Source organism: Dermacentor variabilis, chromosome 9 (genome assembly GCF_050947875.1).
Source record: "Dermacentor variabilis isolate Ectoservices chromosome 9, ASM5094787v1, whole genome shotgun sequence".
NCBI classification, from domain to species: Eukaryota; Metazoa; Arthropoda; class Arachnida; order Ixodida; family Ixodidae; genus Dermacentor; species Dermacentor variabilis.
In genome coordinates, this window is record NC_134576.1 from 29,077,143 (window position 1) to 29,096,334 (window position 19,192).

Here is a 19,192-nt window from a genome sequence, read left to right on the forward strand (position 1 = left end):
CGGAAGTACAAGGATTGGTCCTGCTCAAGACCACTCTCTCCTGGACGCTACAAGGTCCTTTCATGAAAACTAGCTTCCTAAGCAGAACATCCGCAATGATAAACTGCGTCCTGTGAGTGCAGTCTGGAGAAACTAAGGAATTACACCAAATCACACTGGAGTCCTTTTGGACGTTGGATGCTATGGGAATTGTGCCAAAGGAAGCAACTCATGGGCATGCAGACATGTTGGATATTTTCCAACGCAAAATTTTGAAGGTTGGAAAGTGGCGCCAAGTAGCTGAGCCGTGTAAAGAACCGGATATTGAGCTGCTACAAGACAACTACAGCGTCGCGCTCTATCGTTTACAAAATCTGGTTAAGCGCATCTCGAAGCGCGAGAGATTGCTTGAGAGATACAATACGGCGATTCGTCAGTACATTGTTTCTGGCCATGCTGAAGTTGTACTTCACAAGGAATAGATAGATGTCCCAGCGTACTACATGCCACACAGGGAGGTTATTCGTGAGGACTCACTCACACCCAGGCTCCGCGTGGTTTTTGATGCGTCATCTCACGCCAAAGGAGAGCGATCTCTGAACACTTGCATTGAAACGGGCCCGAACCTAAACCCTGACTTACTGCAGGTTCTCCTTCAATTCAGATGGTACCTAGTGCCCACGACAGCAGACATCGGGAAGGCGTTCCTTCAAGTGGAGATGCGAAAAGGGGACCGTGACCTGTTCAGATTTCTGTAGTTTAACAAAAGTCCTGCTGTTCCTTTCAAGGAAGATGTGGTAGAGCTTTGGCGTATGACCAGAGTACGCTTTGTATCTACAGCAAGTTCATTCATGCTTACGGCTATTATATAGCATCACTTGAAGACACAAGTTCATCCCGAGAAAAGGGCCGTAGAACAGCTACTTCGGAAATCCTTCTACGTCGGTGACCTCATATTTGGAGCGAATGACTTAGAAGCAGCGGCGACTCTTTGCAAGTGCACGAAAGAGCTGATGAACTATGCTGCCATGCCTTTAAGAAAATGGAGCTCACGCTGTAGGCAACTGGAACGACTGTTCGACTCCAATGATGCTCTTACCCCTCTAGCCTATGGGAATGCCGTACATCAAGAGAGAATGCTAGGAATGGGTTGGTCGAAAGCAACAGACGCCTTCATCTGCAACCCGGAGAACATCGTTACTTTCTTGGAGAAGGCAAAGGACACTAAGCGTTTTGCTGTCCAGACAGTGTCGAGAATCTGGGACCCATTAGGATTTCTCGCGCCAAATGTAGTGGGAGAAAAAAATACTGCTGCAGCAGTTATGGGCCGACTGGGACGAATGTCTTCCTGACCACATTGCGGAAGAACGGCAGGACTGGCTAAACGGGTTCATCCATTTGTCGAAAGTCAACCTTCTCCGTCACCTCATGAGCGGAGTCGCAGAACCGCGTGACCTTCAGGTACACGTTTTCGTCGACGCTAGCACAAAAGCGTGCGGAGCTTGTATGCATACCTTCGTCTAGAAGTTGTGAATGGGAGCGTGGCTAGCACTCTCATTGTAGCAAAGTCAAGGATAGCCCCACTGAAAGCTCTATCCTTGCCGAGACTAGAGCTAATGGGTGCGTTAACAGGAGGCAGGATGTTAAAATATATGGTGGACACCTGCGGAGATCTAATGCCAAGAGCGCGATGTTTTCTTTGAACTGACGCAAGCATAGTGCTTGGCTGGTTACAGCGAATGCCTTCGACTTTAGCTGTCTTTGTGTAGAACCGAGTCAAAGAAATTCTGTCTATTATTTCGGAGTGTAGCTCGCGGCATTTTCCAGGTGAAAACAATCCTGCTGATATGCTGACCCCAGGTGCTTTCTTAGACGCACTGGCGACCGAGGTAGACTGGTGACAAGGACCAGCTTGGCTGTCTAAGGACTCGTAAAAATGGCCAGCTGTGAAGCATTCACTGCCACAAATAAACGATATTCTAGGGATAACAGCGAGAAAATCAACGATGCTTCACTCTACAGGAAACGAAGTGCAGTTAATCCCACTGCTAGACGCCATGAAGTTCAGTTCACTGCACAAGCTACTCCGTGTCACAGCATAGGTGCAGCACTTTGTCTCCAACATTAAGTGCAAAATTAAAAAGGCGGGAGTTATCTCTGCTGAAGAAATATTGGCAGCTGATAGATATTGGATCCGGCATGTTCAAACTGAATCGTTTCCTGAGGAGAGGAGTTGGCTGCTGGAGGAACGTCCGCTCAGTAATTCAGGGGTAGGAGAACTACACCAATTTCTCGACGAGAACGCCTTCTACGCATCGGAGGAAGACTACAAAACCTCACAGACAGTCGAGACGTGAAGCATCTATTGCTACTTCCAAGTCGACATCGTTTCACCAAGCTGGTATTTGCGGATATTCATCGTCGAGTCATGCATCGCGGAGTAACGGCGATGAAACACAACGAACGCGAACAATTCTGGGTCCCAAGAGCACGAAAAGTGGCAAAGAAATCAATCAATCGATGTCTGCTATGCGTCCGTTTTCGTACGAAACCCACTGTCTCGCCGTACCCGCCGCTTCCAGTCTGCTGGGTCGAAAGGACGAAACCTTTAAACAGTACAGGACTTGATTTTGCCGGACCATTGTATGCGAAGTCATCCGAGAGCTCCGACAGGAAAATGTACATCGTACTTTTCACAGGTGCACTAAAAAGAGCACTGCATTTTGAACTGGCCTCGGATATGTCTTAACCTGCGTTCCTGTTGGCATTACGGCGTTTCACTGCAAGCAGAGGGCTCCCAAGTGCCATTTACTCCGACAATGCCTTAACCTGAAAACGTTGCGGCAGCTACAAAAAATTTGGGAAGTACTACGACAAGACGACTTCCAGGCTTACATTACGAATTGAGTGAAAGTTCATCGTTGAAGCGGCCCCATGATGGGGAGGCTGGTAGGAACGGTCGGTCGGAACCGTAAAAATGGCACTCTGCAAAGTTTTAGGTCTAAATTGTCTGTGCGCCGCAGAACTTTCTAATATTAATACTGAGGTTGAAGCGGAGCTCAACTCCCGGCCTCTAACGTATTCTGATAATCAGGCAGGCGAGTCTGTAGCCCTCACGCCAACGCATTTCCTAGTGAGCCAGCAACTTAAGAACTTGTCAGAAGGAAAGAATTGTCAGACCTAGTAACCAGCCGCAATCGCAACGACTATTAACGACGCTTTCAACATCGACAAAAATGATGAGTAACTTCTGGAAGCGATGGAAACATGAATATTTACTGCGACTACCATCGGCTCATCGCTCAACTACGCTTCACTCAAGAAATTTAAAGGTCGGCGACATCGTAATAGTAGACATTCCTAACACGCCTAAATTATTCTGGCCACTAGCCCGGGTTCAAGAGTTGTACCGAGACGCCGACGGATTTGTGCGCGCCTGCCTATTCCGGTTACAGGGAAGCAAAGCCATCAAGAGGCCAGTACATAAGCTACATCTTCTAGAACTAGATGTCACCACATTTGGGGCCCCGGAGGATGTCGGAAATTATTAGACAACGAAGAAAAATAAAGGATCGTGGGCTGCTGCCTCCGCGCCTGGCGCCAAGAAGAGCGCGCCCCTTTATCATCTTCATGATACGTTTTGTGTTCGTCTCTCGCCAGTAAAAGGCTTTGTTGGGTGTCTCGCCGCCTCGTTTTTTCTGGCGACGCAACCTGCAAGTGTCCTGAGTTTCGCAACACAAGTACACGTTTCAACGTTTTAATTAAAATATGGGGTTTTACGTGCCCGAACCAGTTTCTGATTATGATGCACGCAGTAGTGGAGGACTCCGAAAACTTGGGCCATATGGGGTTCATTACCCTCCATCTCAATCTAAGTACACGGGTGCTTTCGCATTTCGCCCCCATCGAAATTCGGCCGCCGTGGCAGGGATTCAATACCGTGGTTTCAACGTTTTATTTTGCGTCTAATGTGCGCATTCAATAATTTATTTGTTACACACATCTGCTGCGCATTATTGGGAACATGCGTAAATTCCAACCGTAGCTCCCCATAACTCGTCGCAAAATTTCACGCAGGCATCGCTGTCTTTCGAAGATCATTTCGCTTCCTCCGTTTGGGACATGTTTGCTTACCCTGGGCGTAAGAATCGCTGGGAAATAATGGCGACAAGGAAGCAAGGACTAATGGGAGAAAAAAGAATTGCTCTAAGCTTCGACATTTATTCCATTCATTGCTCGTTTATCTGCCAGAAAGCGGCATGAAGCCGCGCAGGAGTTTTGACTAGCGTTGAGTTCTCTAAGCTGGACAGGTGCACAATTTTGCCGAACTACTGACTACGCTGTTGTAAAAACGGCATAAACATGCCTGCTGGATGGTAGTCTGTTTGCGTATGATGTAGCTGCCACGCAGCGAAGCTGTGTTTGAGTACATCCACTCCTCCTCTCTATTTTTTGTCGGTCACTTTCTTGCCGTGCAAAACGGGCCAATCCCGGAGGCAGTATAAAAGTAAACTGGGTCAATACCGCGGAATGCGCAACCAATGCTGAGTACCATGGTGGGCTTATCTCTACAACGGAGCACAATATGTGTCCTTGCAGTATTCTTATAAGTGCATTTAATCCTTAAGCGGCGCTAGCTATACTTTTCACATAGACCAAATATATACTAAATGTAAAATAACAATGGAGATTTGAGCAAAAGAAAGTTAATTAGAATAAAAAATTTACTCGGTCAGGTGCAATATACGGTGAACACAGTTCACAAGAGCATTCACATAACACTCAAAGAAGCATGAAGTTATCCCGCGTAAATGTAAAAAATGAAAATCATAAAATGCGTCATATAAAACAATATAGCATAATGAGACCTCAAATTATTTAAATACAGGCAAATCTCAACCAAAGTGGCCATAGTTCACATCCGGACGTAAAGTCAGCTCTCATAAATACAAATATTAAAGAAAACTCAAAGCAAGAGCACCACTGTTGTTTATACAGGGATATAATATTGCAGATAGTACTATTAAAATACCACTATGCCCTCACAGTCACTCGGGTAGGGCATAAGGACATAGCTTCCTTGCCTTTTTCCTGAATTTGGCGGCGGTGTCAACCCGAGTAGGCCAAGCAGGAAGTCTCCCACATAGCAGCTGCGGCGCGGAAAGCGATGGCGTGGCTGATTTCGTGATGTTTAGAACCGTTGAAGCGTTCAACGGACAGTGCTCTACTTCAAGCATCTCCTTAAATACACAACCCACAACGATTGCTTTAGCATTCGCAAAACTTCGCATTATACTCCAAGCCATTGTGGCGTCACTCTCTTACCATGAAGCTGTCGAAGTTGCGTCTGCATTTAGCCGAGCGATGTAAACAGCCAGACAATCTTGATGTAGAACTTGATTACGTGCATCATTTGTCTTTTCCAATGGCATTTAGCTACGGACAGTCAGGAAGCTTCGCCTAATTTTGATTCCGGCAGGTGCTTTGGTTATACGGTAATTTTGCACACATTGGTTGTACAAAATTCTGTGGTTTCTACGTGTCATTACGATGATTTGATTAGAAGCCGTGCCGAATTGCACTCATTTTGACTCACGTTCCAATATGAGTGTTGTCCAATTTGGCCCCATGAAAATGCGGCCTCAGCGGCAGGGATAAAACCCGCGACCTCACGCTCAGCAGTGCACCACTGTAGCCACTAAGGTATCAACGGCGGGTTATTTTTCAAAGGCGCAGAAGAATACGAGCAAATGCTCAGTAGGATACGAAAATATACATGAACTGTACTTATTATGACAGCGACCCAATCCTTTTACTATGCTACTGAAGTTGTGGGGATTGCCACAGTATGGCACTGCGCTCACGCACGATGGACTTGCATTTAACGCTAAATATATCGCTGCGATTACGGCGTCACATTGGTCACATGACACTTGTGCTATGTAAAAACAAGCATGGCCGACAATATAGAAGCAGGTGGCGGAAAAATTCGGGGGAGACAACTCGTGAAGGGCGTGACGATTGCACTCGCATAGCTTATGTGCCCCGCAAAGGACAAGGTTAGTCTGATGACAGTTATTGGTATCGTGGCCAACCGTGCTCTATGTGCGAACTAGTGTGTTACCGAGCTTTCATTTTGTTGCAGACAAAGTTATTATAAATTAGTAATTCGTTCTGAGCGACGCCGTCCTCGGCGGCTCCTGGTTATTGGTGAAGATGGCCCATGAGCTCCACAACCAAGCGACGACGCTTCATCAGGCGCCCAATGTCGCTGGCTGCGAGGACCCCTTTCACCTACAGAGGCATCTCCTTAGAAAAACGCCTGCAAGCAGTATCTTCGTGAGAAACAGAACGTCGAATTAGGAACTGGACTTTGCAAGTTCATGGACGGGCCTGCAAACCTTCTGAACGCACAGGACGAGTGCTTTCACAGGAATGACATTGAATAAAAGACAAAAGGAAAGGTACTACTGAGGCTGGGCGCTCTACTGCAGGGCATAACGACGCAAAATTAAAAGAGCATGAACGACACACGGACAAGGCTGAAGAACAAGCGTTTATAACTTGTTAAATCTTGTGAGGTGTTGTGCATGGTCCTTGTATTTTTCGGTGTGCTTTTAATTTTACATTGCACCATGAACTAGCTACTCTAGCAACATTGTCATCATCAGCCTGGCTACGCCCGCTGCAGGGCAAAGGCCTCTCCCACACTTCTCCAACTACCCCGCTCGTGTGCTAATTGGGGCCAGATTGTCCCTGCAGCATTCTTATTCTCATCGGCCCACCTAACTTTCTTCCGCCCCCTGGAAGAAAGTTAGGTTAGGTTAGTTAGCTTAGCCACCCATAATGACCATCGATTATCGTTCGTCCTCGTCACGTACCCTGCCCATGCCCCCCCCTTTCTTTTTCTTGATTTCAACTAAGATGCAATTACGTCACACTTGTTCCCTGTCCCAATGTGCTCTCTTTTTATCCCTTAAAATTACACCCACCAATTTCCTTTCCATAGCTCATTGCGTCATCCTCAATTTAAGTAGAACCCTTTTCGCAAGCGTCCAGGTTTCTGCCCCGTAGGTGAGTACCGGAAAGACACAACTGTTATACACATTTCTCTTGAGCGATAATGACAACCTGCTGTTCATGATCTGAGAATGTCTGCCAAACGCACCCCAGTCCATTCTTATTCTTGTGACAAGCTCAGTCTCATGATCCGGATTCGTGGTCACTACCTGTCCTAAGTAGATGTATTTTCTTACCACTTCCAGTGCCTCGCTACCTATCGTAAGCTGCTGTTCTCTTCCGAGACTGTTAAACATTATTATAGTTCTCTGCGGTTTAATTTTTAGACCCAACTCTCTGCTCTGTCTCTCCAGGTCAGTGAGCATGCATTGCAATTGGTCCCCTGAGTTACTAAGCAAGGCAATGTCATCAGCGAATCGCAAGTTGCTAAGGTATTCTCCGTTACCTTCTATCGCCAATCCATCCCAATCCAGGCCTCTGAATACCTCGTGTAAACACGCTGTGAATAGGAGAGATCGTATCTCCCTGATTGGGATTTTGCTGCTTTCCTTATGGAGGACTACGGTGGCTATGGGGCCACTATAGATATTGTTATGTGGTTAGGATCGTCACATTGCAAAGCATGTGATGCGAGCAAGATGGAGGAGACGGTGCATGATGAGCAAACACACGACAATTATATTAGACGGCACGTAAACACGAAGAATATCTTAAACTAGCCCCACAAATAGACGGTTGTTCGTAAACAGGAAAAAATAGTCTCACGAGGTTGCGGTTGAAGTCCGCAATGTGGTGAGGCGTAGAGTCCTTGAGGTGGGACACTCGCTGGTAGGGTAATAACCGGCGTGGAAGAGCAAACGCAGCAGCAAGGGGCAAGAAAAGGCGGACGGTCCACATCTCCGTAGTCGGGAACAGGCACTCCGAAGTCTCGAGCAAAAAGACGGCCCGAGGCGCACGTTTCGATGACGGGCGCCCGGTCACCCGAACCTTGCGCGTAGAAGCGGGTTCCAAGATGTCAGCAGGGCACTGCGGCGTCTCGTGCCGTACAACGACCCGAGGTGTTCCTTGTCCCGAAGACGGACGCCCGGTCAAGTGAACCTCACCAGTAGATGTGGGTTCCGTAGGCCCGGCGGCCCTAGTCGTGCCGGCGCTCCAACAATCTCCGTTGCGCGAGCCCCCTTCTCATGCGCTGCAAGAGCCTCCCTCGTCTTTCTTTTATGCGAAGCATATTAATGTAGGTTTCGGGCCTTCGCGCGACGCCCGGCGGTGGCCACCATTAACCCTGAAGTGGGGTCACGTGACATGACGTCACGTGATGACGTCACACAGGCTGCAGATGGGGCCTCATATCGCGCCGTCGGTCGCCTCCCGGCGGTGGCCACCATCGACCTCAAGTGACCTTCAAATAGGTCACGTGACATGACGTCACGTGATGACGTCACACCGGCTGCAGATGGGGCCTCATATCGCGCCGTCGGTCGCCTCCCGGCGGTGGCCACCATTGACCCTGAAGTGAGATCACATGATGTGACGTCACGTGATGACGTCACACCGGCTGCAGATGGGGCCTCATATCGCGCCGTCGGACGTCGCCCGGCGGAGGCCTCCACGCTTCGGTTCGCGCCGTCGCGCGCGACGCGGCGGCGGCGCCACCATCGCTGCATCACGTAATATGTGACGTCACGCCAGGGATGAAGCGGCGCGCGCCCGCCGTCGCGTCAGTCTCTGTGCCCGCAACCGCGCCAGCGTCTTTGCGCCGGGCGTGTATGCGGTCAAGATGCCTCCAAACGCTAAGGATACGCTAAGGTTAAGCCCAGTGGATGCGAAGCATCCACTCGGCTTAACCTTGATAAGCCTCCAATTTTTCCTCTTGTTGAGGACGGTCGCAATGTCGTCTGCTCTTGCGCTCGGTACATTGTGCGTACTTCTTCACAGATATATTTCAGTATTTTTAGATGTGGCTCTTCTACACCTTGATTCCATTTTGCCTGCATGACTGCTGAGGTTTCAACTGAATCAAACACTTTCTCGTAATCAATGAAAGCCATATGTAAGGGTTGGTTATATTCTGCACATTTCTCTATCACCTGATTGATAGTGTGAATATGGTCTATTGTTACATAGCCTTTACGAAATCCTGCCTGCTCCTTTGGTTGACAGAAGTCTAGCAACTCCCTAGCAACAAGCCTTGTTAAACATAACGGCGTGACGCCAATGCTCAGTGCCTGAATGCTACGGCAAAACGACCCACGCTGGCTTAACCGTGACTATCCCATCACCGCTACCAGGCAAAGGTGTGCGAGAATAGGGCTACGACAAGGATGAACGCAAAGATAACGCATGAAGCACACGAGACAAGTAAGTAGTAGGCACAGCGATGGTGAAACCTGCTTCAACCTTCGTTCCCACCAGCTAAGGTGTTCTGCCTAAACACGCTTCCTAAGACGTAACTTAGGGTAACGGTTTAAATAAGTGCAACATGCCTAATGGGCAGCACAAAATCCGGGAAGCCTTCACGATAACTTCGGGCCCTTTTCCTGCGGTCGAAAATGCCCTGGCCAAAGGCGCAATCCAGTGGTCCGATTACTGTGGGAGCCCAGGTTCGCTGCACAGGTCGAACAATATTAACCGCAAACCAGAAAAGCGATTCTCCCAACTTTGGTGAAAAAGACGCTGTTGAAGAACAAAGCTTACAGTTTCCTACATTAATTACTAAACGAAACCAAGACGCTGCAATCGTCCGGAAACCGTGGGAATGATGGGCACAGCATGGATTTGTGTTATCTTCGTGCTTGTGTACTGAGGCACTCTTGTTGATTTGTTTATTATGCTTTATCTTCTTTTATCTTGCTTTATTATCCGAAGACTCTGAGACTTTATTACTTTTCTAAGTGCAGATGGATCTGCGAACACGTACATACGCTACTAATTACAGTGGTTTAGCCTGTCGAGGTTGCGAAATGGAAACCTGTCAAGCATCTCAACGCACTGGCTTACTAGCGAGAAATTCACAAGGGCGTTCTATGCCGCTTGCCCATGCATGCGTCTGTGGAGCAATGGTTTCAATATCGGGCTTCTGTACCAGAGTTACTGTGTTTGAGTGTCGTCTCCCATCGGTTAAAGTGTTAATTCCATCATTAAAATTGTTAATAATGGTTAATTACGCAGTACGTACCTGAAGATAATTAAGTCACAAAGCCGTTCACACCCAGAAGGACGTAGTTTAGGCAAATCCATGTACTGCCCATCATTCCCATGCTGGCTGAACCGACCCGCTTGCAGCTCCCTTGGACATGAACACCCGAGTTCCCTCTAATAATTATTTTGTGAAACTCTATTTTGCAAATTGGCGCTGCTGTCAAGCTGACGCAAGCTTCGTTCAGAGCCGCATGTATAAAAAAACGGCGATCGAAGAATTATATTGTACCTCGTCTTCGTCTGTAGTGACTAGAGCGTGAAAGCTCAGTTCAAAAGCCACCTCCTTTTTGGAGTGGGACAGTATGGCAGGCTTGCCAAGATATTTCACTGCTCTCCCGAACGTCGACTGGCAGCCAACACCGCATGCGGCTGCATACATTACTGCTGCCTTGGTGACACTTTGGTCACGTGATGTTTCTTCTTTCTGCAATCAAGCGTGGCTGAGAATACAAAAGCAGGTAGCAGAAATCAATCAGATGGAGACTGCTTTTGGATGGTGTGAAGAGCTCAGGTGCGTGGCAGATGTGTTTCGTGGACGAGTCTAAGATGGGGATAGTTATCGGAATGCCGGGCAAGTTGACTGTATGTGCGAGCACGTGGGCTGCCAATCTTCCATTTTGTAATAAACTAAGTTATTATTAAAGTAGTATGTAGTCAAGAGCAACGTCGCCTCCCGCTGCTGCCTATTGTGAAGCCTGCTCGTTAGCCGCACAGCGAAGTGGAGACGCTTGAAGGTTTCAATATAAAAATTTAGATACGTTGTATGTGAAGTATTAGGCGCAAGCGTAACTGTCCAGCTGTTCAAATCGGCGGTGTCTGTCTGAAACCGCAAAGCGAGCCAACGAGAAAAGCGCCTCGGCGTGAAGAAAATTGCGCTGCGGGGAAAGCACGAATAAGCGTGACTGCGCGGCGAAGTAATGCCGCCTAGAGGGAAGTGTAGGTAACGATGAAGTAAGTGGGGCTGGAGAAACCAGGCGAGGCGGCACGGAGGATGAAGGTGAGCAGAGGCAAGCCGGGTTGGCCTCCTCAGGCAGTTGCTACAGGTATTGCTTGCGATGCAGGCGTACTGGAATAACATCGTCCTCGCACGCCGTACGCTGTGTGTTCGACTTAAATCGTGCGATGGTGAGCCGACGATGGTGGCTCAATATCACATGGGCAAGGGGAAAAGCGTGTCATATTCAGTCGCGCGCATGACACCGAGGGAGGACAGTGAGGCAGGGTGTTGTACTTCGGCCGCACGCGGTCGCACGTGCTTTAACTTGAAATCAATCTGCTTTGTGGCATAGTGTACGTGGGCCGACGGCTCGTAGCTTTGCGTCCGCAGTGTTCTTACCCCTCAGTTTCCGTTGAAGTGTCACTTCGCCCACTGCTGGTGCCGCGATTCCTCACGCCAGCGTCTGTTCCTCACGACAGCGAGAGTCCGCGATGATCGGGAGTGAAATGCTCATGTCTACTTGTGCGCGCTGACACCATGCTAGTTAATTTACTTAGTAAGCGATTGTTTAGAAGGGGGCGTTCTACTCCATCGCCTGCTGCGTACGGCGCAGCTGTGCAAACCCTGTATCAAATACGATCTGCGATTAGGATAGTGCAGGCGTGCTGAGCCTCGAGGGCCGATAGCGTCAAGTACCCAACCCCACCGATGCGCTTGCGCGTCACCGGCGTTTACGAAGTTAAAGGTCACTATAAATTGTTTTCCTAGACGGAGAAAAGTCGTGGCCTCAGTCGAATATGCCGACTTCTCTGCCATAATGTGATACAAGATTTTTCATTCTCAATTATAGGTCATGTTTTATTTTATGTCTCGGCAGACAGATATTATTTTATGTGCTGAAATCCAGGAAGTCGCACACACACGTAGGTGCACCCATAAACACAAGCACACACGCACAGACACCCACATGTAAGTATTGGGTACACACATACACAAAGACATAACTGTATTGGTGTTTCAGCAATACTCTATCAAAATAACGAGTTCATTACGACGTTTCGGCCGAGGACCGGCGTTTTCAAAATCTTCACAAACCTTGAAGTCTGGCGTTTTGCACACCAAAATCACAATTTCATCATGAGGCACGCTGTTGCAGGCGACTCGGTATTAATTTTCACCAGCAGGGGATGTTTTACGTGATTCCAATGCACCGGAGTTGCGCGATTGTGCGTTTCGCCCCCATTGAAATGCGACCACCGCGGCCGGCATTTGATCGCGTTACCTAGCGCTTAGCAGCGCAACACCATAGACACTAAGCCATTGTGGCGGATCATGTAGCAGATCACGTAGCTACATTGTCCGCACGAACCTGTCGCATTGTACAGCGCAAGATTTCTCAGATATGCATGCGTCTAAATGTGCATATATATATATATATATATATATATATATATATATATATATATATATATATATATATATATATATATATATATATATATATATATATATATATATATATATATATATATATACATATATATATATATGTATATATATCGTAACGCCCTATTCCCGCACAATGAAGTACGCATCCTGCCGAGCATGAAAGAAAGCGCCTGAACGACTGTGAAGTCGATCAAATTAGCGCTCGTGTTGTTCGACCATCTAGCCTGCCCCCAGCCGCCTCTCTTTGTATATATGCTCTAAATACAATGTCCTATCCCTTTTGGCTATTCTCATCCCCATGGTATTTTGGTGGGAGGTGCGGGGTACCCCCACGGTAAAACGGAGCTCCGCAGCGGCCGACGCTCGGCTTTCTCCACGATGGCGCTTTAGGGCGGGGCAACCACTGAGGCGAGTGCAACGACAACGGTCGTCCTAACTCAGATAAAAGACCTAGGCACACTATGCGGGACTGACAATATCGACGTGGAGGACTGGCTATCCCTGTACGTGCTTGCAATCACTCGGATGAGAAGATCATGTTGGCAAACATATTTTACCTGAAATGAACAGCGAAGGTGTCGTTTAAGAATAACGAAGACGAAATGGGGAGCTGGGATGCATGAAAGGAAGAGTTGTATTCCTTGGTCGGCAAGTCTGCAAGAAGGAAGGCAGCAGCAAAGAAGGAGCTCGAATCTCGTGCCCAGATAGTGCCAGAGCCATCCCTGACCTACATACAAGACGTGCTTGCCCTTTGCCGCAAAGCCGACGGCATGACGGACTCTGAGAAAGTAGGCCACGTGTTAGAGGACATAGCAGATGATGCCTTCAATCTGCTAATCTGCGAAGACTGCGACACCGTCGATGTCATCATTCAAGAGTGCAAGCCCATTCAGGCCGCCAGAAGTCGGCGCATTGCCCGTCATTTCGCTCGGCTTCCGAACACGGCAGCGACGTGGTCGTGCGAAGACGTACCTGAGCCGTCGGCGCCGCTCACAATAGAACACGTGAAGACGATCATGCGACATGAACTTGACCCTGTGTCTCCTCTTTCTACGTGTGACCGTACATGGGACCATGTCTCCAAGATGATGCCACTAGCACAAGCTATCGTTCGTCAGGCGTTTTCCAATGCTGGCCTTGACTCTGCGTGTGCCGCAGTTCCTTGCCAGCCGATCGATCGCTGTTCTTCACTTTCGCACGCCCAAGGCCAAAGGCCGCCGTTCCGTACTTGCAATCCAGCCGAGTGGAGGACTGCTGATGACCATCCCATTTGATTCAACTGCCGTCGTATTGAACATGTTGCCCGGCATTGTAAGAGCCTGTGGGATTGGCATCAGTTGCCCGATGGATGCCGCCGCCGCCTCGACATGGATCATGGCCGATTTCAGCCCTGCCGCGGGCCTCCTCAAATGACCGGTGAAGACGCTCCTTCCATGCCGTATCATCTTTCACCATCCCCACGTGGTCAACATTGCCGTTGGCCGTTGTCTCGTCGCTAATTATTGCGCTCGCGCCGATTGCGCAGCCCTATGTCACCGATTTAACGACTCCCTCGGGAAAACGAGATGATGCAGCTCCCACAGGCGATGCTGCATCGACGACTCGCCTGCCAAATCCTCTGGCCACACTCCAGAAGAGAAAAAAAACCTGATAGACATTAAACAGGATGACGCAAATACAGTTGCCCTAGTGGATACTGGGGCACAAATTTCAGTAATGAATTCGGAGCTTCGTCGTCACCTTAAGAAGGTCCTAACACCACCCACAGTACCGTTCATTCGCGTCGCCGTTGGCGGAACCTTTCTCGTGCTAGGGATGTGCTCCGTTCGAATAAGTGTTGCTGACTGATCGACAGTGTGCTACTTGCTGCGCTCGAGAAATGCACCCATGAACTTATCCTTGGTGTGGATTTCCTGTCTGCCCATTCTGCCCTTATTGACCGTGGAACCGGCTTGCTTCAACTAGATCTACCGTGCTACCATGACGCTCCTACTGTACGCCAACTGCGCTTGTGCTCAGTGTATTCCGTTCGTCTACCACCTCAAGCCTTTATACTTCTGATTTTGCGGTATTTTTCGCCCGATCGCGCTGGTGATTACATCTTGATCCCGATTGTTGACGTCTTATCCGCCAAAAACGTCGCTCTTCCTCACACCCTTATTAGAGTTACGGATAATCGAACGTATCTACCCATATTGAACTTCAGCTGCTGCACGTAACTTATCCCAGGTGGCATGGCTATACCCCACATCACTTCTATCGATGGGCGTGACGTTTCTGTATTCGTCACCAACGCTTCTTTGTCCTCTGCCCCTTCACCTTCCTCACACGTTCTCGTGGACTGTGATTTTGAAAAGATAGCGTCTGACCTCATTCCTACTCAAAGAGCAGATATGCGGCGGATATTTAGGTCCTACAACTACATTTTTGACTTTAATGACCGTCTTTGGGACAGACAACTGTGACCACTCATAAGACCAATACTGGGGACACCAGCCCAATGAGACGACGTCCTTATCGCGTCTCCTATGCCGAGCGAAAAGTAATAAAGCGTGAAGTCGAGAAGATGCTCATCAAGGATGTCATTTAACCTTCATGCAGTCCATGGGCATCACCCGTGGTCCTAGTCAAGAACAAAGATGGCAGCTGGTAGTACTTCTGCGTAGACTACTGTCACTTGAGCAAAGTAACGCGCAAGGACGTCTAGCCTCGGTCGCGGATGGAAAACGCTCTCGACTGTGTACACGGCTCTGCCTTCTTCTCTTCCTCAGGTCAGGATACTGGTAGATATCCGTCGACGATAAATAACCATGAAAAGACCGCATTTGTTACAACCGATGGGCGTCACCAGATTGAGGTAATGCTGTTTGGACTGTGTAATACCGCACCCGCATTTGAAAGGATGGTGGACTGCCTCCTTCGCGGATACAAGTGGTGAACGTGCCTCTGTTACGTTGACCATGTCATCGTCTTCTCACCGACATTTGAAAGCAACCTCAGCCGCTTGTCGGCAGCTCTTGCAGTTTTCTGGCAAGCAGGCCTTCAGCTCAACCCTGCCAAATGCTGTTTTGGCCCCCCATAAATCACTGTGCTGGCCACCATGTGAGTGCTGAAGGCATGCAACCTGACCCAGAAAATATTCGCGTTGTCAAAGTCTTCCCTATGTTGCGTTGCACTTAGGACGTACGGACCTTCGTCAGCTTGCGCTCCTATTTTCGACGTTTTGTCAGGAACTTCGCCGACGTTGCCCGTCCACTCACGCAACTTTTGAAGAAGGACACGTCTTTTTCTTGGGGTTCTGAACAGGCCACTGCGTTTCACACGCTCATGACATTACTTACGTCACCATCCATATTGGCCCATATTGACCCGTCAGCCCCCACTGAGCTCTGCACCGACGCCAGTGGAAATGGCATCGGTTGTTCTGGCCCAGCAGCAACAAGGACGAGACCGCATCATCGCCGATGCCACTCGCCTTCTTTCTTCTTCAGAGTGCAAATTTTCGATCACTGGCACGAGTGTCTTGCACTAGTTTGGGCTGTCGGCAAGTTCGGCCACACTTGTTCGGTCGAACGTTTTCGGCCGTCACAAAACATCATGTGCTTTCCTGGTTGTCTTTCCTCAAAGATACCGATGTACAACTTGGTCGCTGCGCAATGAAACTACAAGAATACAGCTGTGACGTCACTTACAAGTCTGGCGGACGGCGCCTGGACGCGGACTGCCTATCCCGTCATCCAGTGGACCTTCCCGACTTGTCAGCGCACGATTCGGACGCGTGTCTCCGCGATATCCGATTTAACCGACATACGCAGCGAACAGCTTCACCCTGCCAATTTGCGGTCAATTATCCACCGTCAACCCTGTCATCGCTCTGCCCCGTGCCTACAATTATTTGTGCTTCGTGACGCAATCTTATACACGCGCAACACCAGCTCCGATGGCCCAGAAGTTCAACTGGTTGTTGCCGAAACACTCCGTTCCACTGTTCTCGAATAACTTCGGGGTGCCCCAACCGCTAGACATCTCCGAGAAACGCGCGCGTACGATCGCGTTCGGCGTCGATTATTCTGGCCAGGCCTCCACCGCTCTGTGCACCGATACGTTGCCGCTTGTGAATCCTGCCAGCGCCACATGCATCCAGCCTTGTCGCCGGCTGGTCCTCTTCAACCCATACATATTCCCGTTGTCCCGTTCTACCGCGTCGGCCTTGTTCTCTTCGGGCCATTCCCAACATCTCTGACTGGGAACAAGTGAATTGCCGTAGCTACGAAGTACGCGGCACGATACGCTATCGCGCGGGCACTGCCGACAAGCTGTGCCACTGACGTTGCGGAATTTACAATTTACGACGTTATTCTTAACTATGGCGCTCCTCGACAGCTCCTGACCATCCGTGGTCACTGATTTCTGTCCCAAGTCGTCGACGACATTCTTTACTCGTGTTCCATACGTGACAAGCTAACCACTGCCTACCATCCGCAAACCAATGGGCTTACTCGAGCGGCTCAACCACACGCTGACCACCAAGCTCTCCATGTACATACATTTCCTAAGACGACCCTGATTGCGAGAGCACCTTGCCTTATGTGACATTTATTTTCAACTCGTCACGCCATGAAACCATTCGGTTTTCTACCGTCTATCTCTGGTTTGGCCGCCATCCTACGTTGCCATTCGAGACTCTTTTACCATCACCTGTGCACCCTGTTACATACAACGTCCGCAAGGCCCGCTTCTGTTAGTGACGGTGCACCCTGTGCACCCTGTTACTCTGCACCTTGTTAGAGACTACGCCCGCTTCTCGGGCTGCAACGGCTCGTCAGATGGCAAGGGATCGTCTTTATGCCTCCCAGGTGTCCCAGAAGGACCGCTACGATTGCCATCACAGATTCGTTAATTACTCTCTGGGTTCTTTGGTCCTCCTCTGGACGCCTTGCCGCCACGTTGGCTTGTCGTCCAAGCTTCTTTCCGGCTACTCTGGGCCTTGCCAGGTCCTCCGCCAGATCACTAACGTCACGTACGAGTTCGCTTCATTGGACAGTGAATCATCGGCTGCATCCGCCACTGATATTGTGCACGTCTCCCGGCTTAAGCCTTATGTTCCCGGACTCGATCCTACTGCTGCTTAAGCGCCGAGACGGCGAGAGCGCCGGCGGGAGTTCTAGGTTATCTGTTATTCCCGCGCACTAAAGCACGCATCCTGCAGAGCATAGAAGAATGCGCCAGAAATATGGTGAAGACGACGACCAGAGTAGTGCTCGTGTTGTTGTTCTGCTAACTAGCCTGCAGCCGCCTCTCTCTGTGTATATTCCGTAACTACAATTTCCTATCCTCTTAGGTTACTCTAATCTCCGCGGCAGCATCCATATATATATATATATATATATATATATATATATAAAGGGAGATGCAGGACCTCGGATGACGCATAGAAAATCGTGCTAACCCTGGGAGTGCCTATATAAAAAGAACCGTTTTTCATTTAGCTGCACCCAATTTTTAAAGATTGCCTTTCACAGATATCACCATTCTAACCTTTGTTCTAAATTATTCTATGAGAAGGCGATTACTTATCCGAGACGGGAAAAACGTTGAATTGAATAATTTACATAATTATGCTAATTAACTTTTAATTATGTACTTTACACAACACATGTCATTCGACGAATTATGTCCACTCAGTTCGCAAGGTGGCTCCACTTGGAACGAATTTTCTCGGCATCACCAGTTCCAATAAATTAATTTCCAAAGAAGTGCATTCAATTTATGCATTTATTAGCATACAACGCTGGTCTGTTGGCGTACTCTTTTAATTTTGGACCTGGAGTGAAGAAACTGCATCTGGTATATAAATATTATTTATAATGGCAAATTAGAATTTTTTTCAGGGGCGGGTGTTGGCTATTTGTTAAAACTAGAGCACTGATTTTTTTTTCTTTGGCAGGAGCCCATTGATGACGACGTTGAGGAAATGAAGAACGATGACACAGCTGAGGAAATGGCATCTTTTCTGCAGCTAAAAGAACTGTTCCACACCAATGCTTCGCAGAATCCCAAGAATGCCGTTGCCTAGTTTGCTGCGGCTTCCTAGTTCACTGCGCTTTTATAGATGAAGCTATCGCTCCGGACCTTATATCCAAATTCATGGGAACGGAGAAATCCTTGTATTTTTTGTAACAACACGAATTTTGATTAAATTTGTTGCATTTTAACGATGGTAAAATGTAGTACCTGTAGGAACCCTTATGTTAGACATTTCTTGTTGTATTTTGGAAGTTAAAGAATTTCAGAAATCTCAAGTATAAAGTAGCAGCTCAGCAACAAAGCAACCAAACGACATAACATTTTTTTTTGTAAGCTGCGCCTACTAATCCTACAAAAGTGGGCACAACTGATGTATCCTACACCCTTCCTAAATATGTCACAAAATGCTGAGTCGTGCTTTTGTAAAACTCTCCTGGAAATTGTAACTTGCTCACGCCAGTTGTAAAATCACAATTCGCAATTTTCCGCTTGAGATGCTGTAATAGTTGTATTCTACAGAACTGCCATATCTGTTTTCTAGAAAGTAACCGATATTTGAACTTCCTGTTTGATTTTTTAGGT

The 19,192-nt window shown here is 48.4% G+C and overlaps 1 protein-coding gene across 1 annotated transcript in view; it reads left to right on the top strand.

The window, feature by feature from the left end:
- LOC142557966 (putative sodium-dependent multivitamin transporter) overlaps positions 1-18,933 on the top strand; it is an 80,876-nt gene extending 61,943 nt beyond the window's left edge. Inside the window, exon 9 of the mRNA XM_075670142.1 lies at positions 18,531-18,933. Within this exon, the coding sequence (XP_075526257.1) occupies positions 18,531-18,659 (129 nt within the window). The 3' untranslated portion in view covers positions 18,660-18,933. The remainder of the gene's footprint in view (positions 1-18,530) is intronic.
- Positions 18,934-19,192: the final 259 nt, after the last annotated feature.